This window comes from Thunnus thynnus, chromosome 16 (assembly GCF_963924715.1).
Source record: "Thunnus thynnus chromosome 16, fThuThy2.1, whole genome shotgun sequence".
NCBI classification, from domain to species: domain Eukaryota; kingdom Metazoa; phylum Chordata; class Actinopteri; order Scombriformes; family Scombridae; genus Thunnus; species Thunnus thynnus.
The window spans coordinates 19,593,616-19,617,494 of NC_089532.1; the positions used below are offsets into that span (position 1 = coordinate 19,593,616).

General features: G+C 39.5%; 3 protein-coding genes across 5 annotated transcripts; 1 reads left to right on the forward strand and 2 right to left on the reverse strand.

Moving 5' to 3' along the window:
* Positions 1–235: 235 nt before the first annotated feature.
* On the reverse strand, positions 236–9,785 carry spint1a (serine peptidase inhibitor, Kunitz type 1 a). Of its 3 annotated transcripts, none has more exons than XM_067613343.1 (11): positions 9,603–9,785; positions 8,988–9,395; positions 8,197–8,354; positions 7,801–7,942; positions 4,639–4,806; positions 3,510–3,551; positions 3,203–3,334; positions 3,015–3,065; positions 2,691–2,861; positions 1,441–1,500; positions 236–1,317 (listed from the first exon to the last, which is right to left on the reverse strand). In XM_067613343.1, the coding sequence occupies exons 2-11, from the start codon at positions 9,376–9,378 to the stop codon at positions 1,130–1,132; spliced, it is 1,503 nt and encodes a 500-aa protein (XP_067469444.1). In that variant the 5' UTR covers positions 9,379–9,395; positions 9,603–9,785; the 3' UTR covers positions 236–1,129. The 3 variants fall into 3 exon arrangements, with proteins under 3 accessions (XP_067469444.1, XP_067469443.1, XP_067469442.1); XM_067613342.1 differs by having other exon boundaries at positions 9,595–9,785; XM_067613341.1 differs by having other exon boundaries at positions 8,988–9,785.
* A 1,758-nt stretch (positions 9,786–11,543) lies between these two features.
* ppp1r14d (protein phosphatase 1 regulatory inhibitor subunit 14D) lies at positions 11,544–19,333 on the forward strand. Its single transcript, XM_067613346.1, has 4 exons — positions 11,544–12,668; positions 18,208–18,288; positions 18,645–18,677; positions 18,867–19,333. The coding sequence occupies exons 1-4, from the start codon at positions 12,489–12,491 to the stop codon at positions 18,933–18,935; spliced, it is 363 nt and encodes a 120-aa protein (XP_067469447.1). The 5' UTR covers positions 11,544–12,488; the 3' UTR covers positions 18,936–19,333.
* Positions 18,729–23,872, reverse strand: zfyve19 (zinc finger, FYVE domain containing 19). The gene is made up of 11 exons (XM_067613345.1): positions 23,740–23,872; positions 23,521–23,642; positions 23,364–23,417; positions 23,096–23,262; positions 22,863–23,005; positions 22,590–22,698; positions 22,175–22,393; positions 21,863–21,939; positions 21,560–21,661; positions 21,307–21,464; positions 18,729–21,087 (listed from the first exon to the last, which is right to left on the reverse strand). The coding sequence occupies exons 1-11, from the start codon at positions 23,791–23,793 to the stop codon at positions 21,009–21,011; spliced, it is 1,284 nt and encodes a 427-aa protein (XP_067469446.1). The 5' UTR covers positions 23,794–23,872; the 3' UTR covers positions 18,729–21,008.
* Positions 23,873–23,879: the final 7 nt, after the last annotated feature.

Below are 23,879 nucleotides of genomic sequence, written 5' to 3' on the forward strand. Positions count from 1 at the left end.
GTATTACATAATTTAATAGAAAAATGGCACATGAACAGAAATTTAACTTGAAGGAACAGAATCCTGTGAAAGGTTAATTGTCTTATGTCTGCAGATAACAGTGTACCAGCAGCAACACCAAAGTTTGTCAAGACTGTTAACCACAATGCAAGTAGTTTGATGTCGATAAAATCTGAACAAACAAACAAGCTGGCCTCTGTTGCAAGACCAAAAAAGAAACACATTTCCAAGAACATTTTGACTTAATGTTTTTATTAAGTATAAACATCATGATACTGCTAAAGTGACAGGATGCTATGTACAAAGATTTGTTACATTTAAATGTTATTCAAACAAGCTATTCAACAGCAAAGCTGTTGAGGTATGAATAAGGTATAAATGAGCAGTATTCAATGTATCTATTATGCTTGTTATAAACACACTTGGGAAATCATTGACAAAATAACATTCTCAGGTAAAATATTACTCTCTAAAAACACTAAGATTATGTACAACATGGTGCATGTCTATGTAATCCAGTGGAGTATGTAACAATGATGCACAAAACCAGAGAAGAAGATATCTGACAGGGTGAAGAAGTTGCCGGGGCAGGACTTCAGTAAGTTGAAGGGATTGTTATTATATATCCACAACATTTCCCAGAGTTCAGTTTTCAGAATAATTGAACTTTGAAGTCTGAACAACCCAGCACAGACCTAGTGTCAATTTACTTCTGAACTGACTTTATTTTAAAAAGAGCTCTTCTCTAGGACTATCAAATTGTTTAATGGAAACAAGTACAATAAAATAAAAAATATTTATGAAGTGATCCAAAGGGAACAATGTGGATGAAGTCCAGTATTAATCTACCTCCACACTAACAAAATGAGTTCTCTCTTAACCTGAGTACAAACTGCACACACCGCTGCATTTAAAACAAGCTTAAAATCATAAAATCACATTTCAGTATTGAAGACCCTTAAAACTGTGTTATGGACAAAAATAAAATAAGATCCCCTCCCGCATTCAAATTGAGTGAACGGACACTTTCCTCTCTCATCAATCTGAGTTCATTCAGTTAATGACACAGCTCTGGCAAACAGTGGTGCTCACCACCTGGACAGGGATCAAAGGTGAGAGGGCTGCGGGGTCAAATGGGCTTGGTGGTGCTGTTGTAGACGAGATGCTCTCTGTCTTCCATTGAGGAGACTGGGACATTGTTGACGGGCACACGGTGGTGTTGTGAAGACTTCTTCCTTCCCTTCATGAAGCAGTACACCAGGATGCCCAGAAGGATGGCGATAGCTACACCCAGGAGAGCAGCTATTACTATAGTGCCTGTTAAATAAATCAAAAGGAAATTCAAAAAGTTAACTTAGTGTTTGATCACTCCACAAAGGGCTGTAAAACTGAAAAAGCAGATCACTAAATCAAATCTTGCAAAAATGAAGGGTTATATACTTATGTCGTATCCAGACGTCATGCGCTCAAACTCCTCCTGTCTTGCAAACACATCTTTTTCTGAAATAAGGAATAAAACATGATATTGTTTTAGAATTTTTATATGGTACATTTCATGCAAAACATGAAAAGTGTCTATTAAACATAAATTTACATTCTGCTATGAAGGGAAATTAAACCGGCAATAATTATTATTTTGTTTAAGAATGTAGCCACTTGGGGGCAGTAGAGAGAGGCTGACCTGATCACCTGTCAAGTTGAAATGGCAAGCTTGTTAGCAAACAGCTGCCAATTTACACATCCAGCAGACATGGAGCATCGTTAGCATTCATTTGGAGTCATGTTCCCCTGAAATTAAATATTCACTCTCCTTTAAGTTTTTGGTCTCCACTAACATCTGAGGGAAATATCTGACTCTTGAGCAGTTAACTGCTTCACTACATTCACCAGCTCGTCACTAACTATTTCTCTGAATAGATGGTTTATCAGGGGTTTTTTGTTGTGCTCAAAACAGCTGCCTGCAGTGAGAGTGAGCCAAAACAGCAAAGTTATGGGCCATTAAACCAAAAAAAAAAAATGTATATATATATATATATATATATATATATATATATATATATATATATATATATATATATATATATATATATATATATACTCAATAGAGCTGAGTGGAGCTGCAGACTCAGGTGACAAATCTATGTGGGTTTGTCACTGCAAGTTACGGCTTTCCCATTATACATATTCATTTGATCCATTGTTATCATAAAAATATTAAATATATAGAGCGGTTTTCCTGTTTATAATTTGGTTTTTTTTGCGTGCGTGTCTGAACTGTCATCTGTTCCCCCCTGGGCCACCACAGGTGACATGTGATTTGAAAACAATCTCAGAAAATAGCCTGAGGAGGTAAAAAACGCTGGCACCTTTCTGACAGATGTAGAAGAGAATGTCAACCCAAACAAAACTACTGTATCCCCAAAGGTAAAATACCATTAAAAAAAAAATCAGGTGTGGCAATTGGACTGACTGGAGAGTAAGAATGGGGAAAATGATACCATCTTCTCCACCCTCCTGTAGAGGCCTCTCACCAGTGTGTCTGGGTGATAGAAGTCTGGGATGTGTGGCATTCTGTTATTTTCTATGAGGTATATCTCAGTGGTAAAAACAGGATGACAATTTATGAGGAGTCAATGCAAAAAGATGCAAATGTCTGTAAAATGGTCACTTGAAGATCAGTAACAACCCACCTGTTACACCTCGGCAGACTTTCATACAGGAGTCCTTGGTGTCAAATCTGTTCTCATTTCCCTGGCAGCCACCGTAGTTGAAGGGGAAACAGTCCTGTACTACGGGGTTGTAGTACCACTTAGTGAGACTGTGCCTGCAGCTTCCCGTGTCAGGAGGCTCTGTGCAGCGTACTGTGAACAACAATAAAATGAGATCGTAGTTTGTATTAACAGATCACAAGAAGATGCTACACTTATAATACACTGTAAGTAACAAATATCATCATGCCCAAAGGTTTGGAAAGCACAAATCTACAAAACACAAAAACTAAAATTTCAAATCACCTTTTTGTTCATCCACTGGAATCTGCAGCAGAATCCGAAACTTGTTGTTCACTGATAAGACATATAGGACATAATTCAAGTTAGCAAGTCTTTCAAGGAAACATTTTATCAGTATCATATCATTGTTGCATGTATAATTCCATAAGCCTCTATGAAAATGAAGCCTAGTTTGCATAGTCGCTGCTTACAGTCCTCGCATTTCTGCTCATCTGATCCATCGCTACATTGTGGGGTTGAATCGCACTCCAGGCCTGGATCCAGACAGCACCCATTCCCACAGGTGAATTCCTCTGTAGTACATGGACCATTACATTTTTCTCCTGCACACAAACACAGAGGAAAATGTCACTTGTACGGCACCAGAGCTGCTCCTTCAAAGAGTAGCTTCAAAAAAGATGTAATGATTAAAACAAATATCAACTGTTTAATGGAACAAATTGTGTCATAAGGTCAAATACACAATATTTCTACCACTAATTAACAGTATTTACATACCTGGTGTTGGAACTGGTAAACCTCTACCAGTACCCCTTTTTTCTGAAAGAAAAAAAAACAACAAAATATGATTAATATTCAATAATTTGTTAAAAATGACCAAGTTAACTTATTATTACCAGTCAAGCGGCAGGGACATTCAGTGTGTCACTGGCCCAGCCAAGAAATAGTCCAGAACATAACCCTGCATAAAACCAAACTGTGCTCTCTTTACACTTCAGTTATTGTACAAATTAAACAAACAGGATATAATGGACAGAGTCAGGCTAGCTGTCCTAAGTTAAAGCTAACCCTCTCCTGGCTGTCTCTCAGCAAGAAAGTGAATAAGTGTATTTCCCCAAAATGTCAAACTATTCCTTTAACTGATGATCATTTCTAATGTTGTAATTCCAGCTATTTCAGCAACTGTCGCACTGGACACTTTCAGGTGATCTCTGAATAAAAATGTTAAATGATTGCTGACGATATAAAAGCCAACATGAGCAGGATTTGAACATTTCTGACTTTGGAACACGCCCAAAAATACACTGTGGAAGACAAAGCAACACATACTGTTGCCTGCACCTATTCTCACGATGCCTATCTCCTTTTTCAACAAACAGAAACTTACACAAACAGTATTGTCTGAAAGGTGCTATATTTGGAAGTATGGCCTTTGTATTCCTGCTCTTCTTTCTGTAGTTTATTGAATTATTAATTGCTTTGGGATATTTATCACCCTGGGCGGTTTGGATGGTTAACCACACCTGTCATCATAGAGCGTGTCAGCCTATTGGTGTGCATGATGTATAAATATGAGTGGGTTTTCCATTTTTACAAACATTCCGACCTGATGAAGATCGGAGTAGGATCGAAATGTTCAGATTAAATTTTGTGGCTTGGATTTAGTGCGCGGATGTTACCTTTTTTCACTGAAAGGTGCTATAATCACAAAAAATGTATATCTAAAAATACCTGTGTTCAAATATCTAAATATCAAATATCTACAATCATTGTGGTGAAGTAATTACTTACATTCTGTGGTGAAATCATTGCTCACATTTTGTAACATATCCCCTTCAATAAAAAGGTCTCATTTTCAAAATATACATATATTCATGCTGCAAAAAACACCACAGAGCACAGATACCTCTGCCATGGCAGGCGTTGGTGCACTCATCCTTGGAGAGATAGTTGTTGAGATTTTCCCTGCAGCCCCCAAACATGAACTGCTCACACTCTTCTGAGGCTCCGTTGTAATGCCAGCGAGGGAAAGAACCGCGACACGGCCCAATCTTCATTGGAGCCATACAGTGGTCTGGTGGGACAGAGAGTTGAGGGTTATGTTTGACTCACAATTAATAATAGTTGCTTTGCTTTTTGATACTTCCTGGAAATCTGCAAACCCTATTTTTATATTCCTAGGTTGAAAATTTGAATGTACCAGTGCACAGCGACAGGACATTAAAATTCTATTTCTTTGTGACTTAAAGAGGGAAGAAGAAGCTATTTCTTGTTTTATACACACACACACACACACACACACACACAGTCGTGTTTCTATCACTTCAGAGGACATCACATTGACTTCATTTCCTGGAGACTTATCCTAACATTAACCACCACATGCCTAACCGTAACCCTAAACCTACCTTAACTTTTAACCAAGTCTTCAACCTAAATTAATGATTTACATTAAGGGGATTTGCTTTTTGTCCCCATAATGGAGGCGAGTCCCCACAACATGACTGTGTAAACAGAGTTACATCCCCACAATGTGAGGAACACCTGGACCACACACACACACACACACACCACAGAGCTTCCACCATAGTGAGAATTCTTGAAAGTTTGAGAGTTAATGATTTAACCCTGCCCCCCACAGTGTCATGATTTGGTTAGTAGTGCAACAAAAACTCTTATCTAAGCTTCCTTAATGCAAAATCTACAGACGGGGGGGGTAAAACCTGAATAAAAACATGGAGAAACAGATCATATGCAGGTGCTTCCATGCACCAGGGCTCACTGAATGGTTTGGTGATTATGAAAAGTCACCAGATATCAACCCAGTTGAACACACAATGCTCCCACCACCATCTCCATAAGACCAAATGATGTAATATAAACTTTCATCTTCAAATCTATTTAGTTTTGTCTGTGATTATCTCTGATGCTACTGTATGTGTCATTTTGTTATTCCTGGCAATGTTTGTTTTTCATTCTATCTGCTGTACTCAGGTCTATCCTTCAAAGGAGATCTTGATCTTAATGCGATAACCTGATTAAATAAAGGTTATACAGTATATATAAATGTGGGAATATGGTGTTCATCCCTCAAATAGAGTTCCACCGACTTGGCAAGGAGCACTGAAGCTCTTCTGGAGGCTTGTGGTGGCCTGACTCCATACTTAGCCATGTCATATTGGTTTTTCCTATAATTTGTCACCATCTGTAGTCATATATATGCAAAGTTGTCTTATGTACTCAGCACACTTCTTTTGAAGTAATCACTCCAAATACATGAAAATACAGATGCACGGTGCATCAGATGACCTCATGAGAAACTTCACAATGTAACACTTGTTTCAAATCCATAAATAAGTTACCACTAACCATTAATAGTTCTGTCTCATATCTGATACCAGAGATGGTGCCATTATCTTTTGTTGTCTCTCCTATTTTTGGTGTCTTTCTCATGAGAAACAGACACTTAATGACGTAGTAAGTTACCATGTTTACTGAAGCACAACTAAGAAAAGGAAGTGGCCTGTTTCGGTAGACAGTGACGTTAAGGAAAGCGCTGTAGTTCGTCTGTCTGCGGTTGATGATACACAATACAGATGTCACCATGGTGCAGGTGTAAAGTACAACATTTACAAATATTACATTACAAAGAAGTTCCCTGACTGCACAATTATCTAAGGGACTGAAAGCTACACTGCCATTACCAAGTTCTTATTATCTGATTGGCATTCATGACTGAGTTGGATTGTTATTCAATCCATTCATTACTGTGTTGCAAATCTGCAGCATTGACATGTAGAGGCACTGCCATACCCATGCATATTCCACTGACGCACATTCCTAACACTATTCAGGACATGATGTTAATGGATAACTCAACCAAAGAATGGTTAAAAGTCTTTCCCTGTCCTTCAGTCTACAACATATAAACACAGCCATAAGCAAAAGTGCTTTTGTAGAATAGAACTTTAAGGCTTTCAATAAATACTGAAGAAGATCTCGATTGTGACTGGAGTCATCTTGTTTGTGTAACGTAAGCTGGAACCAGACTGACAGGTTTTGTTGAGTCGGGGGTGGAGAGAGTGGGTTGGTAGCAGTGGAGCAATAAAAGCCACACCAACTGCAATTCTCACACCAATTTTCTACAGAAACTTCAAACATAAAAGGTGGAGTGCCAAGAGACCCTCACTGTAGCTTTCTGTGTTGTGTTTCAAAGGAGGTGACCTGGATACTTGATATGACACCAGGGTTAACAAATCACTTTCCTATGAAAGAATTAAAAAAAACCCCAACTAGTTCCCTATTTCAGTTTTCGCCACAAACTGTCTTCCCTTGCAAAAGCTGAACCCGCTCTAATCTCCTTTTATCTGTCTATCTTGGTGCTGTGCCATCATTCAGTCAACAGGAATTAGGTGGACAAGCCATGACAGGTTTGATCACACAACTTAGATGGGAAGGCTCACTCCTGTGACAAATACAAAACAGTGGCGCAGCCACCATTGAGTTGAGCTACACAGAAATCTATCCTTTTAGGTTGACGTAAGACATGACGACATGAAGACATGAAGAAACACATCCTGGTTGGAAAACGATATTTCCAAATTGAGCTCTTCATGTGCAAAGCAAAAACAATAGATCAATAATGTGAATAAAAGGGAAGGAATTAGAGTCCATAAAATTTTTAAGGACAGACAGTTCTCACCCCAATCTTAACTATGTCCCAACATAAAACCCAAGACAGGTGATGGTGAATAAGCCAAAAGAAATGTCAACAAATACAGCAGACATATGAGTCATATTTGGCTGAAACTCAGCTATGACTATTAAATCTACAGCACCTAACTGTCAATGTTTATTAAGTGATATCATAAAAGATTTAATTTGTGTGATATTATTGTTATGAAGTTTTGGCCTATAAGACGTAATGTTTGGTATGCATTCAAATACCAGCAGCAAAAAACAGACGTTCTGCGTACATTAATATGTTCAGATCATGTTGAGGTCTTAAGTCATGTGATTTTTGGTGAGATTCTCAATTTTCACTATAGGACACAGTTTAGATACTCACGCTCTGACTGTTCAGGGGTAAGGACCAGGACAGTGACCTTGGTTGAGTCTGACTGGCCGATGGTGTCTGTGACAGTCAGCTGGAACTTGTACATCCCAGATGTCAGATTGGACACGATAATCTGGTCTTGAAAATTGGTTTTCTACAAGACAAAGAGAGACAAACATTTCTTATTATCAGCAAATATGACTCTCTGTATATGTATCAATGCAAATAGGTTTTCAATTAAGTGACATGCACAAATAAATAACTTTATCGTGGACATTTAAAAAGACACACAGACACAGGATCACAAATAATTCTAAACTCTGCCCTAATTTCTAAATTGCCTCAGACTGAATGCTGATTGAAATAATTGTAGCAAGAACAGCTTTGCATTACAATCTCTTTACTCACCTCAATAACAGCATGTGGATATGAAGTGAGCATTTGCCACTGGTAGGACACAATCCCCTTGTCATCTTTGCTCGTGATGCCATTCAGCGTCAGGCTGTCCTGAGGCTGGACCACCCGGTCCTGGCCTCCATTGGCCACCGGTGGATGGTCATTTTCATCTGAAATGACACCACAAGATCAGTTTATACATATCTACAGCACTTTTGAGCATATTCCAGACACAAATACAGATGCAACACCTGTAGAGGCCAAAACAATCTGAGATAGAAACAAAAACCTCAGACTACACCAAGGGCCATAATGGTTTTGGCGTGTGTGAACATGCTGAAGTGAAGGTTTCTGCCAAAAATCTGTTGCCTCACATACCCTGAATAGAAACTGTGAGAACAGACCACTAAAAAGACAGTGAAAGAAATGATTTAAGTTCACTCACAATGTTGAGGGAATACTGGATTCCCATTTTTAACGAGTAAATTACCCCAAAACATTTAATTAAGTGGTATGTGACATACATATACAGTCAAATCAAGGGTGAAACTAGACTGTAATTTCAATCTTCAGGAATGAAATAGGCCATGAATCGTATTAACTGGAATTTATCAGATAGAGTTCTACAGAAGCAGCATTGTGATACTACAGATAAGGGGTGCTTCATGAGTCTTTTTAAAAAGGGGCCAAAACTGTGATGTGTGTGTGTGAGTGAGAGATATACATATTAACTATTAGGATCTCCTGATATGCATATGAATTTTTTTTTTTTTTTTTAAGTGTAATAAGGGGTCTGGTCTTACTTGATGGGACATCCACTTCCAGGTAACTGTCATAAACGGATTCCAGGATGTAATTGACGTATCCCTTCTTCCTGACAAAGCGGCAGGCGTATTTCTTTTTGTACAGACAATCAAACAGAAAGCATGATTTGATGGAGCCCTCCTCCTCCCCTCTCTCCATGAAGGCGACATTGCACTTCGGATCTTTGCAGCAGGAGACCACGCAGTCCTTGTATCGGTCCAACTTCGGGGACGAAAGGAACGTCGCTCCGTCTTTCACAGACTCGTCGGCATCGAGGACAAAATCCTCCTTGCCATTCTTAAACTGGTTTAAACATTCCTCACCAGTTTTCTGGCCAGCCCCGGAGTGTAGCGATACCACCAGGAACAGGAGCGCTCCCAATGAATTCATTATAAGAATTTAAAGTCCTGTAAAGATTTCCACACAAATAATTTAAAAAAAAAAACCTGTCCACCTGTCCACCTGTTAAGACAGTGACGTCTGTGGGAAAAAAAATACTTGATAGTGAAAAAAAAGTCCTCAATGAGTGTTTAGGCCGCAAAAGGGCCAACAACACACTCTACCTCTGTTCGCAAATCACCTTTCAAGACACTGACGTAAAATTACCTTCTTACTTTCTCATAAGCAGCCAGAAAAAAGAAGTTCCAACCTTCCTCATAGGTTTCCGGGTTGATCTGATCTCCTACAACTCTGGAACTCTCACAAGAGAGTTAATCGTTTGATGTCGACAGAAACCTGTGCAATCGTTCAACCACATTGCCCAGGTGAGTCATCTGAGAGATACAGGAAGTGAAATTCCGTTCTTGCCATGCCACTCCCTTCTGGAGTCTCAAACAAACAAGCACACAGCTTTGTGTGTGTGTGTGAATGTGAGGCATCTTTAACACATGCAAACATATACAATATTGAGATGATAAAGATAAAGATTTGACCCTTTGTTTTTCAGAGCGTTTGTCATCTTTTCACTGACCCAGTGACCATTGTGCAACACATACTTATTAGTTTAGGAAAGCTGATATGAGGTTTATCATTATTATATGACCGTTTTTTTCCGTCTTACAATATTTTTCTTCTTCGTTAAAACATTATTTTGTTCAAAATAGGGACAATTTTAAGCTTTTTAGGGACTGGACTAAGGTTATTTACCAACTTCTACAGTGAGCAATTCTCCTGATTTTGTAATAATACCAATACAACTAATAAAAATGACATAAATCATTATTTCCCCCAAACAAGTCCTGAAGAAATTGTACAAATACAACTATAAAAATAAAAAAATCATACAGCTACTGGAGGTTAATGGAAATGGTTTCCCAACAGGATAGGATTACGAAAAAAAAAGAAAAAAAAAGATGTGTAGAAATAAGCTTGCTAAATCCGGTTTAATACCACAGCAAAATAAAATTAATTTTGTTTTAAAGTAATTTTTTAATTTGATGCTTATAATATGGAACAAACTTAATGTCATTACCCCATTTAAAAATGTCAAAAGTGCATTTATCTTTCTGAAACAGACATACTTCTTCACATGTGTGATGAAGTATGTGAGTTGTGGACTTCATCTCTCAGATTCAGATGCTACCCAGCATGTTTATCTTTAACCCAGAAGGTGGCAGTATGATCCCACTTACAGCTGAAGAAGTTTGAAGAGGGGAGTTTATGATTCTTAAAGCATTGTAAAACATGTTTTATGGCAAATTCTTTCTCACACATATTGAGTAACATGGCATTTAAATTCACAAGATCTCAATCTTCTTTTTATAATAGTAGTGATACTGAGCTACTTCATGCTCTGAGTCATCCAATTACAGTACGTGATGAGTCATAATACCACACATGAACCTGTCAACAACTAAGACTGAGGAGAAACAGGAAGTGGTCGCTCTGTCTTTGACAGGTAGATTAATTAATTTTGTGTTTACGCTGAATCATAATTCCAGAAAAATTAAGCAAGAGAATAATTGGCTTTTTCCAAAAAAATATGGTAATATCCACATGCAGCTACCTGACAATGTTGATGAGTTTGTTACCATCATACAGTGAAGATAAAACAGTAGAGGTCAGGATTTACTTATTCTGCCTTTCACTCCTCCCACCTACAACAAGTCCCTCAGGCAAGGTTGAGGTGAGAAGGCCCAGCACACGACTCCAGTCCACCCCCCCACCCCTTTTTTTTTTTTTTTTTTAGACAACTCGGCGGTGCAGAACCAAGTAGCAAAAGATGAGATGAATGAATTTGTTTGCCTGGAAAGGTGAGCTGCTGGAGGCCACTCAATAATTCAGTGTTTGTAACAGACGGTGCATCAGTGGGTGAACACACGCAGCAGCTATAGCTGATTGATAGTCCCTGCCAAAACAAAAAACTGAACCCCATTATTCATATTGTAATAGGATCTGTGGAAACTCTGCGGCCTGTTGTCTCTGTTGTCTCAGCTGTAATAATTTGGTACTGGGATGTAACACTATGAATTTTTGACCTTAGATTATTTGCTACTGTTGATATTTGACTTTGCAAACATTAATAGGTTTCAAGACTTTTATTTGACATTTGACTTCTCAACAGCCATAAATAGTGCTTTCCTATCCATCCATTATTTATGGTAACTGAGGATGCCAATTTGACTTCAAGGCTTATTAAACGTACACCTGATAATGCCTGGTATAAAGGACGGGGCAGGTATCACACTAGAGGAACCCTGGCTCACCTGTCAGGGGGACCCAGCTATTGTTGGAAGTGTTTGCGAACACAAGAGCCCTTAGCACGTCAAACCCTTTTGACTTTGTGAGCAGATAAATACTTTAGACACTCTTACTGGGTGAATAATAAATGCTGTGTTGGTATGTAGATGTCTACATATCAAAACATCAATAGATAGGAGAACAAAAACAGATCTATAGTAAGATTTTCCTTTTTATGACGTCAACAGTGCCATGTTGCCATATTTTTAGTAATAATCCTGACTTGATTTTTATTGTCGCCCACTCACCCCAGTTTTTGTTGCTGTAATTGACCTATGCTCTCCCACCTGCTATAACACAGAGGAAGAATGCAAACAGCAAGCACACACCCTATAATGTCCATGCGCTCACACACGCAAATGCTTGCACAAGCACACATACACACAGAGGCATATCTCATTACCATCCTCCTGATGGTGCAAGCAGTGGGTGTTGCAAGAGGAGGAGGGAAGGAGAGCAAGACAGTGAGCTTTGGAGAGAGAGAGAGAGAGCGGGAGAGAGGACGAGGACAGGCAGAGAACCAGAGCCATCATTATATAGAGGGAGAGCACAAACACTCAACAAGATAACAGGAGATACGCGTGGGAACAGCAGCCCACTGGAAGGCAGAAGCAGAGATAGAGACAGAGAAGAGACGTGCAAGACGAACGTGTGAGAGCCTCTGTTTGTCTGTGTGTGTAAGAGAGAGAGAGAAAGAGAGAGAGAGAGAGAGAGAGAGAGCTCAGTGTGTTTCCACGGTTCTCCTGAGGGCCGTGGCAGCCATGGCGTCAGAGCCAAGCACCCAGTCCAGGGTGATGTTCCAGGCAACGGACAAAACAGACGAGCCGGCGCACCGCAAGCTGGGGAAGCTGACAGTCAAATACAACCGCAAGGACCTGCAGAGGAGGCTGGATATCGAGGAGTGGATCGACGGGCAGCTGCACCTGCTGTTTGACTGTGAGGTAGGTTAGGGTTGGCTCACACACACACAGACACACACTGTGTTCGCTGCCTGAGGAGGAGGTGAGGGAAGGGAGCGAGGGAGGCACTGAACTGCTCATAGGTGCCTGTGGTGGGCTATCCATCACGTATGAAAGGGGGGAAAAAGATTACAGCCACCTAAAAGAGGAGTGGGTGGGAGGCAAGAGGCTTCGCTTCATGGCTGCAATTTTTGGCACACAAGCCCTCATGTGTCATCAAACTAACCACATCTATCAGCTGTTCGGTGTGTACCGTGATCTTTGACCATAGTGATAAGACTATTTTCCATAACGTGATGTCTGAAGTCATTAAGAAACATTTCTAAGCATGTTGCAACCTTGACAACGCAACACCTCGATCTCATTAAACATATGGTTGCCATATGGTCACATTTATATTGAGGCATTTAGAAGATGGTTTTACACTGTGTCAACTTGAAGAGCTTAGATTCTATGATCAGCAACAACCAGTATTGAGGAAGAAGAAAGTATATTCATGTGACTTCATAAGTGATAAAGTAATTATCAGTAAATGTCATACAAATAAATGCTAAGGGCAGGGTTAAAGAGGATATTTTTTATTTTTAAATGTTCTCTAAATGTTGCAGTTTTTATATCCTTGCTATCATGATGGCATCTGGGACATTATGTCATCATTTTAAGGTCTGTGTCTGTTCGCAGACATGTTCTTGTGGACACAATGACTCAATAACTGCATGATAGAAACTAATATATAGATGATGATTAACGGTGGTGGTAACTAGATATTCTGAAACCCAGGCAAAAACATCGGTGCTTTAAGATACGGTGTTTATTTTAGCACAATGCATGTCTGAGGACAGGAGTTATAAAATGGAAATGTGTGCTCATTATTTCCATTGTGTACCTAATTAATGGCCTCATTGCATAGATGATTATGTTTAATATGTACCAGGAATTACAGCTCACAAGACACACACACACATACACACACACAAACACAACCTTCAGAACTCCGCTCCTGTACAGTGGGATACAATCCAATTATGTCAGAGGCTCCATATTGATTTGCTTGGCATTCTCCAAGGGGAAACCATGGCAACAGATGTCTCATCGCCCACGAGGCAGCTTGGAATCAGGGGTGTCTGTTCAGGAGCACAGGCATCCTAATGATGATGCAGATCAGATGACAACACCGCCTCTGTTTCATGCCGGAGAAGGTAGAGACAAAGTGTTTCTCATTTAATTCTCTAACCACACAGAGACCATTGGCTGTAGATGGCCTGTAGCCACCCCTACATCTCTGTCTGGCATCTCCTTACACTGACAAGCAGCCCTTTGTATATGGCATATACAGTACTAAGAATGGAGACCATGACCATGCGTCCACTTCCATATGACAGACTAACAAGGAGCAAATCAGGTGACAGACAACTAGCATCTGCAGTTATCTCTGCTCACCTTTTTCTAAACCAATAGATGGTGCGAGCAGGCCCCAGTTGGTTTCATTTTAAAACACTTCAGTCACAGCTGAGTGCTAGAGATTTTCAATATTGTACTATTGTATTCCTCATCACAATACTTATTTCATGAGCTTCATTCCGTCTACACCCAAAGCCTTCTTCCCTGTGGTAATATATGGTAATATGCCTGTGAAGCCGAGGGTGGAATAAATCACATTTGAGAAAACCAGGACATCCGGATAACAAAAACAGATCTCAAGTCTTTCTCTGTCTACTTTTTTGATCTTGTCCCAGAAACATACAATTATTTCACATTTGCAGTACATAGCCTTTTCATATTCCGGTTCTAATATAGTTTAACATTAGGATTAACACGCAGTACATGTGCAGCACAGATAGTGGATTTGCATGTTTCCCCAGATAGCTGAAGGATGGGTTCTCAGTGTGATTGATGAGATGACAAGAGATAGCAACAACAATAGTAATGATAACACCCGTCATCATACACTGAAGCTATCTGAGGTACCTCTTCTGTACATTTTTCCTAAGGATAGCCAGCTAGTCTGCGTCCTTTGCCCTGTGAACATGATGGTTTTACTTTCTAGTCGGGATAGACTGGATATTTGCATTAGCCACTTCTGTGGAATTAAGCATGGCCTGTCCATGTACACTGGCCAGTGTAATAAATTTTGCATGGGCTCAGGAGAAGGTTACTCTGTTGGTTCTCCGAGTCTTCTGCGTGGAAGCATTTACCATCAGTCCCCTGTGTTGCCACCTGAATTATTTAGCTGCATCTCTAATTCATACAAGTGCTGCCTTGGTCTGGAATGGCTACCTTCTTAACAAACTTCACACCTTTTGAGACATGATAAACTAAAAAAAAAAGGTGTGAAAAACAGTTGATAGACTTGAAAATGGTGAGCAACATTCAGGCCTGTGTGTGTACAGCGCAGATCAATGTTTTCCAGAGAGGTTTTGTCAGTGACCGCCAGTTTAATTGAAATACATAGACTGCAGGATATTAACTGACAGAAGGTTACAATAGCTTCAGATTAGTTGTGGGCTCAGAGTAATAACATCACACTTTCCTAAGTTTTAGCCCATTCTTGTATAATTAGACAATTACATTTGGGTATCTTTACATTCTGTTGGCCCTCTTTAAACTTTAGTTAATGAATATTTTGATCTGCGGGCAGTTGCGCCTCTAACAGGAAAAGGGAAGGGTCTGATAAGTTTAACACACACTGGCATCTTCTCAAAACAGCTAGATTTCCTGGGCATGGTTTCCTTATCATCGGAACAGCCAAAACACAGCGTGGGTAATGGAACCGCGCTGTGTTTAATGTTTGATTTCACTGTTCACTAACTAAACCTGCTTTAAATAGTAACAGATAAAAAAAGGCTAACTGCTAGCTGCCTCATTACACCCGTGATACATAAGTGTCAGACAGACATCCTGAAGAGGGGATTAGAAATAGGTTGACTGCTGGGGATCACGACTATCCACAGCAAATTTTCAGTCTGTTTTTCAATATACCTGCCATGGACGAAAATATTGATAGAGGGCAAATTTTGACCTGATGGTGACCTGGCCCTAGATGGAAGGTCAAGGGATCATTAAAACCATACAGAATAATTTACTATAGACCATGAATATCAATACTTAATTTCATGGCATTCTGGCCGGTAGTTTGGATAAATGAAAGTGTTGAATGGACTGAGAGACTGACTAATATGCAAATTTAGACATATATAATACATGTATAATAAACAAGTATTTCTTGGAAAAAGAAAAATCCAACACATCACAGTGCAATAAAGATGAAGAACTACAAGTACTTGGAAGAATTATACATATATATATATAAAGTATAGATTTCATATAACTACATTTTGAAAAGACACTTACATGATCATGCTGCTACTCTGAAATTTGAGTTCTTACCTCTGAGGAGTCCTAAGAGCAAAAAACAGGTCAACTCCTAATTATGATGAAATATTATGAATTATTCTGAATTATAAATTCTTGCGGAGGTCATCTTCCCTTGACAAAACTCAACTGCTTATTTAGACTGCATCTGTACTGCCGTCTGAAGCTGCAATCCACTGAGAACCACTTTGATATTCATGAATTCCAATATTAGTGCCAACATTCATTTTAGCTTCTATTGCTTTTAACTTCAAAAAGTGCTGCTGAAGACATTTCTGCCCAGAGGCCTCATTAAAATGCTATTTTCCTTTGACAATGAAGGTAACTCTGAAGCTGAAAATTATGACTAAATGCAACATGAAACGCTGAGAAGTTAATGGAAGGGTCATATAGCACTTCCTCATGATAAATGTACATGTTCTCTGGTCTGCATGGTGCTGCAGTCACAGGCAGACAGAACAGGTTTAAGATCAGTACAATTAAAGTTTTGAATTGTTCCCTGTTTTATAGTCACAGCTGACGTAGCACATATGGAGGTTTCATTTTCACATCCATCCATCACTTGCTTTACAAGGAGCTCTAGCTGGCCAATCACAGTTTCATGTAATTAATGGAGGATAAATAAACAGTCCTCATTCACTAGAAAAAAGAGCTATTAGGCTCAGCCAAAGCTAACATGATGCTGCAGCAATCAGAGCGGTTGTTATTAAAATTTACTGTCGAATGCCAAGAGGGTAAAGAGAATACACATAATTTGGCATGAGAAATAGCAGTATATTTATCACTAAATTTTATTACAATAGCCTGCTGTAGCTTCATATTAATTTCAGGTTTTTGCAGAAAAAAGTACACAACAGTCATCTAGAAGTACTTGGACTAACCCAGTCAAGTACAAAAACCACAACCAAAAAAGTCCATCCACAGCCTAACACAGAGCTGGTAAAAAACGAAGGCCACACAACACAGAAATGAACAGCACGGACCGAAAAAGCAATGCTAATGCAGACATCAGCAGAATCGCACAGGGTCCAAACTGGCAGCATGTATCAATTAGAGGGGGCACAGGGGACTCAGAAGGTGGGCCCATCTATTCCGCCACTCAGCACTTCCACATTGATTAGCTCTCTCCTCATCCAGAAAACTGTGTGAGCCCCATCCTCACCAGCCATGGAAACTCCCCAACTGGAAAATATTCCTCTTAAAAAGAGGCCCCACTTGTCAAATATGAGTGTATACCTGCTGACTCCAGATATCTCAGTGTTCAGGATTCCTCCAGTAAGCACTCCTCCTTCCTCTGAAATTGTAGCTGAAAGCCGCGGAAAAGAGCTTGTGATATGAACTGATTACTTTGCTATATTTACTTTTTATAACTGGAGACTCTGTGCCATGTTTTACAGTTTTTACATGAGGTTGGCGTTAATCTTTCAATGTGCTGCCAGAAACTGTTTAGTTAATGCTAACATTTTTTGAAAAAAGGGTTTGTATGGATTTAGAAAATGAAGAGTTAACTATATTACAGTTGATTGTGTCCTTGGGTTTGTGTTTTAATTTAGGTACAAAATGTGGGAAAACCTTTCTTAGAAGCTGAGATGAATATATTCTTTAGAAAACATTTACAGTGGAAATAATCTCTCAGTAATAGTTGAGTTAAATGCCAGCTGGGTAATCCATCCATAACATCGGCTGGTGGCATGTGGCAAGTTTGGCCTCCTGGAGCATTGTTTCCTTCATGCCTCACTTCTCTTCAGCTGTGCTCATGTGCACATTATCAATCATATCACTGTTATATCAGGAAGAAAAAGACAGTATTTAGTCTTATTTCTACCTTAGAACCAACACTATAACTCTGGCATTTTGACTGCTTGTAATAGTAAGGTGTTGACGTTTTAAAACTTAATACTAAAGTATACATTCAACTGTGCTGTAATAAAATCCATACTATGTTGCATCACATCTTCTTTTCCATCTGAGTGACTCTGCTCAGTAGTGCGGAAAGTCCTACCACTATGATCAAGGATTGGCAAGTAGCCCACATTATACAATGTTTGCATGAGCTTTTGTACCATGCAGGAATACAAACGTGGGACATATGGTGATAACTTCTTATTCCTATATTTTATTTAACTTTTATTTCTCTCTGTTCTTACAGGAGGAAGATATCCCGGAGTTAGAGATTGACATAGATGAGCTCCTGGAGCTGTCAGATGAGGGGCAAAGAACCCGACTGCAGGTGAGTGTGTGTACAAAAACAATTACATTTTACACCAATCTCTATTTATTTGTTCAGACGTTTATTTCAGTTCACTGTTTTTGCTTACTTCATGGAACTGGCACCCAAAACTGCAGCTCTGCAAACAAAGGACAACCTGAGTCCCAGGAGTGCAACATTCAGGGCAAAGAATTTGAACGTTTTAACACTTTGTTCCTACTCGACCTAGGTACATGCTTGACTATTTGCTATGTGGGCTAAAAGCTTAACAAGCACTTGACCCTTGCTGGAATCCAGTGTTGCAATGTTTGAGGTGAAAAAGCTATATCCAATGTTGTAACTACGCCTTTTGGTTTCTTTCCTTTTTCTTTTGTTAGGAGTTGTTGCAGGAATGCGGAAAGCCAAAAGAGGTGAGACATTAAAAAGTTCAATTACATATGAGATACTACAGACAAGCTTAATAGAGATGAACAATTTTGCAATATTTATTTACAGAGAAAAATCATGTTATTGTTTTATTGCTTTATTTATTACTGTTGTCTTCTCTAGTTTGTAAAAGTTGCATGCAGAAAAAAATATTGTGTCCATGTTCTCTGTAGGATTTTATCAACGGGCTGCTCTACAGGATAAAGGGTCTACGCAAAATGTCAGGTCCCTTGAAGAAATAATAGGTCAAATAAAGAATTGAGACAATATGGAGCCTCTTAACTTCTGATTGCCTACGTGTTAACTGTTTGGATGCCCGTACATGCGGTTCACATGTCAGTGGGACTTCTCTTCCTGGGTCAGCATCAGTCTAACACCGAGCAGTTGGGTTTTGAATGTTTTTTTTTTGTATTTCACTTTAATGTATGGACTGCTTTAACATTTTGTCTCCCCTAAACATACCAATAATGTACATGTGATAAAAGATGTACTGACTATTACTCAGACGGACTGTTTTTTTTGTTTGTTTGTTTGTTTTTTTGTGTAAGACTGTACATTTTCCGTTGGATATTTATGTACATAAATATTTTTGTTCTAATAACAGTGTTGTAGGTCAAAATAAAACTGAACATTTTCAAGACATGGGTGTTGATGTGTTTTAAAAGGGTTACATCTGATTTCACAGAAACAGTCAAGAAAGCGACTGAGTTTGGTATCATCAGGTATTATTCATTCCACACACACACAAACAAATATTGACATGTCTATTAAATCCATCAATTTACAGTACCGATTTAACTACCCCATTACCTCAACTGCCCTTTATTTCTGCTCTAATAAACTGATTTGCCTTTAAAGAACGATTATGTCCTACTGCCCAGAGACAACTGTGAGCCTTTACTGTAGAATGGCGGTCAGGATATCACTCCCTAAAAGCAAGGTTTTGTTTTCTAGCGTAAATTTTTCAACAGAGTGATGGAAACAAAGGAGACGATGACATGTCATGTCTAAGAGTAAACACAGTGAAATCAGTAGCAGGAAGGGCCATTAAGTATGCGTCCATTATCCCCTTCCATTTCCTGTCTGTGGTCCGTGTATGACATGGCCAGAAAAAAGGCAAACACAGTAACGGTATCCATACAAACCTTAATGGAACAAGCCCCCGGAGGAGAGTGTAATTATGGTTTCTGCTCAGTTGGCTAGACAGTAATGCACACTGATGAAACTGCACTCTGGTCTTCTGTCTGTCATACACAGAGGGTCTTCTGGCTAAAGGCTCCATTATAGTAATTTGCTTGGTTCGCCCCCACTTCCACTCTTGCCTCTCTGACACACACGCCATCTATACTGTAGGACCACACTTCCGACAAGGCTTGCCAGACTGCGACATTTTTTTGTCGAGTGGTGATATCTGTGATTTAAAAAAAAAAAAAAAAAGGCTGCAGAGTTAAAAATATAACTTAAAAAAATATCCTACACTCGCTAAAAGATGTGACACAGCGCCTAACGCTAGTGCATCCAGTTATAATGAAATTACACGCAAGGACAAGAAAGGCAATATTCATGTCAGACTCGTAGCCAAACATAGATTACAAGAGTGACTGCAGTGGCTGCCAAAAGAAAACAAAGCCATCAGTAATCCTTTTATACTGACTCCTCTGTACTTTGTCAGTCCAGAGCTGACAGTAGTCTGGGATCGTACATCATCCCAGATGAGCTCGTGATGCGTCTGCTTTCTGTATGTGTTGTCAAAATTGAAAAATAATCAAACGGTGAGAAGCGGAAAGTGCATTTAAGATGAGGCTTTGTTGCTTTTTGGGAAGTAGGACAAGTGACACAGAAAAACACTTCAAGCTTCTTATTCAGTTGGACGGTTGCAAACAGAAGCTGTGCAGTTTTATGAAGGTAGCTACACTGTCTTGCAGCCTTTGCTAAATGTACATACCTCTATTTTTTGTACATTAAAGAAAAATAAGAACTATCTTTCACATATCATACATATCGTACTACATTTACAATAAGGTTTATGTCTATGTCTAGTCTTTGCTCTGCCATAAATGTTACCCATTGTTTCTTAATTTCATCATCTTGATCAGCATTTGCAGTTACAGAAAAAAGATGCTCTTCCTTTGAATGATTGGATATGATAAGTGACGGGTTAAAATGAGGTTTTCTGGCTTGCTTTGAAGAGGAAGTAGCGTTACTGTGACACTGTTTTATTAACAATAAGTGGACGCTTCAGGCTCAAGCACTAGTTTAACAGTGATGACTGACCACAACCTGATAAGGCCGACACCAACAGCACAGTCTCACTATCATGTCTTCCTCTTCTTCTTTGGCGCGGTGTAGTTAGCGGTGCGATGCTCCATCCTGTCATATTTATCATGGCCTTCCCTGGGGAGATAATGGAGTGTGGATTGATAATTCATCACACTAAATACTTTATATTCATGCTGCTTAACAGTTTGGCAGCAGCTTGCCTGTAATTTATCTGGGTCATGGTATGCATTCCAAATCACATGCATCTTTATTGGGCATCGGAGCACAGACTTCCATGCAAAGCTCTTCTGCGAGTGGCAAACCAGAATTGCAGGTATTATTATGATGTGCTACCTGAAGCAGCGGTTGCAGTACAGGTCTCCATCACAGGTGTGACAGCGAAGGGTGGCGTCTTGGTTACAGATGCAGCACCATGGAAGTTCATCCTCATCACTGTCTGATGGCTGAAGTGCAACGGCCGCTGGGGAAATCCTACTCTTGGCTGTTGGAGTCTTTCAAACACATCAGATAAACAGGGAATTATACTTAATTCTGTCTTACAACTTATTAAAAAAGTCAAATTTATTTTTTGACTATTGTTTAGTACCGGTTTCTTAGAGGTTTTTTTCTTTTCCGTGTTCCTGGGTCCACTCTGTTCTAAAGGTATGTTGTAGCCACTGGCCTCATCCAGCGCAGCTTCTTCTGAGAGCTACAACAAAAAAAATACAGAGCAGAAAGTCTTTAATTGATATTACAAATTATTAAAATGACAAAATAGCAGCCCCTTGTGGTAACCTTAAGTAGTCTCAAGATCATCTTTACATGTGTTATATGCACTTAAAAACAAATGTATTATGTAAGATGCACTATCATCTACAGTGAGGAGTTTATTTAGCCATAAATCACAGACCTGTTTTAACACCCTCCTCACAGCTTCTTCCTCAGTCTCTTCATCACTGTCGGGATGCTTGAAGTCCTCCATAGTAACTAAAAGTGACAAATAAAGCAATGACAGGTTTCTGACACACTGAGGCATTTGCATTTCTGTTTTACATTGAGTAGAAATCATCTTATCATATTTTATGACATTCCGATGTGAACATATAGATAACAAACACAGTTAAGTAAGTGGAACACAAATATCTTTATTTTCATACTGTAGAAACATGTAAAACACAGATTGTACACATAAAGCATCAAGTATAACTGAAATGTGTGGTACCTTTGTCTGGGTCCTGCCCTTTCAGCTGTGCCAGCCTCTTCGCCATGTGGAGGATCTGATCTTGGGAGACATGCTCCTTCCTCAGCTCCTCCATTGCCTCGTCAAGGAGACGGGCCTTCTCAGCCTCAAGCTGCTTACTTGCATCCTGGTTCTCCTCCAAATTCTCCTCCAATGTCCCCTCCTCCCCCTTGTTGAGGTCATTCATACGACCATCTACACCTGCAGAGGAAATTATCGGTTTGACCGTATTTGGAAGATTCACATAATTGCTGAATAAGGTAGGTTTTTGGAGTCCGAATCTGGTCATAACATAATCTTTAATTACATTGTTATGGCTACACAAAACTATAATATTACTGTGTCATTAATTATTAATTGAATGTGGATGAAATCAATGAGAGGAGTAACATCTTACTGCATTCAGGATTTGATTGCTGGTTGTCTATAGCAACTTCATCTGTCATCTGGGTTATCAGATCATTGGCTTGTTCAGTCTGAGTCCTGTTATCTGGAGGTTGGTGCACCTGTTTAGATGAACACAATAAGCAAATATACTTGTAAGCAATTATAAAATGTAGCATATTTAGCATGTGTTTCCTTCTAATTAGCTGCAAATATGTTATGCTGTGAATCAGCTGCACTGTTAGGCAAAAGACACAACAAACAAGTCAGCAGGTGATTGGCTCACAGGTGGAGGAGCTTGTGAAGGTGGGGGTTGACCCCTTAAAGCTGCCAGACGGTCCTCCATCTCCCCTGTGGAAGGCACTGGCCGGCTAGGAGCTTTTAGAGCAGCAAGGCGAGATTCAATCTCTCTCTCAGATGGGATAGACTCTGTACAAGAGATAAAAATTTATAACGTGTAAGAATTTGTTACAATTTGTAAGATCAAACTGGTAGCTGCCAAAAATATAATGACATTACTTGGTGTAGTGTCCTCTTTCAACTTTTGAAGCCTTTCAGCAATAGCTTGATCTTCCTTACTCAGGCCTTTGGCTGGGAGAAGACCTGCTTTAGCATTTCTACTGCCTCCCTGTGCAAGAGGCTGCATCGCCTGTCCTTGTTGTTTGGCCTCAAGCGCAGCAACTCGTCTGTGGAGCAAACCATAAACTTTTTGATATTATGAAACTGCTGTGTGTGTGTGTGTGTGTGTGACAAAGGGTCATGTTTACAAATTTGATCATATACTGACTTTTTGTAATTTTCAGGAGGGGACCATCTTCCACCACTGTTAGGAGGACCCCCACTTACAACACAGAAATTAAAGACAGGTAAGAAACTATCATGTTAATAAATGTTAATTAGTAATGACAGTTAGTTTAACTTCCTTAGCATGGTTTGACTTTTACCTTGTCATATTATCATGACACTGCTTGCAGACCTTCTGATGGGTGTTGCCACAGCGAGGCACCACAGCATTGAAAGTCAGACAGCTGGAGCAGAAGGAGCGGCCGCAGTTCTTACATCCCAGCTGTGAGCACATTTACAACGCAAATCACACCGTTTATTATCCGTAAAACGTTTTAACGTGCAGATATAGTGAATAGTGTTAGCCAGCAACGTCTTACCTCCTTCTTGAAGAGGCTGAACTTTGATGCACAACAGTAACAACGGTTGTCCATGACGACACGTGCCAAAAGTCATGAGACACGCTATTATAATTTCCAGTATTGCAATAGCGGGTAAATATGTAAAGGCAGCTATTTGA

Bases quoted from the DNA above. Each gene is read 5' to 3' on its own strand.
- zfyve19 (XM_067613345.1), bottom strand. From the start codon at position 23,793: ATGGACAACCGTTGTTACTGTTGTGCATCAAAGTTCAGCCTCTTCAAG. The intron at 22,699-22,862 runs GTGAGCCAATCA...TCATCTAAACAG, and splicing joins CTTCACAAGCTCCTCCACCT to GTGCACCAACCTCCAGATAA. The intron at 21,465-21,559 runs GTACTAAACAAT...TGTGTTTGAAAG, and splicing joins AAAAAACCTCTAAGAAACCG to ACTCCAACAGCCAAGAGTAG.
- ppp1r14d (XM_067613346.1), top strand. From the start codon at position 12,489: ATGGCGTCAGAGCCAAGCACCCAGTCCAGGGTGATGTTCCAGGCAACG. The intron at 12,669-18,207 runs GTAGGTTAGGGT...CTGTTCTTACAG, and splicing joins ACCTGCTGTTTGACTGTGAG to GAGGAAGATATCCCGGAGTT. The intron at 18,678-18,866 runs GTGAGACATTAA...TGTTCTCTGTAG, and splicing joins AATGCGGAAAGCCAAAAGAG to GATTTTATCAACGGGCTGCT.
- spint1a (XM_067613343.1), bottom strand. From the start codon at position 9,378: ATGAATTCATTGGGAGCGCTCCTGTTCCTGGTGGTATCGCTACACTCC. The intron at 8,355-8,987 runs GTAAGACCAGAC...GTGTCATTTCAG, and splicing joins GGAAGTGGATGTCCCATCAA to ATGAAAATGACCATCCACCG. The intron at 1,501-2,690 runs GTGGGTTGTTAC...TCCTTATTTCAG, and splicing joins AGTCTGCCGAGGTGTAACAG to AAAAAGATGTGTTTGCAAGA.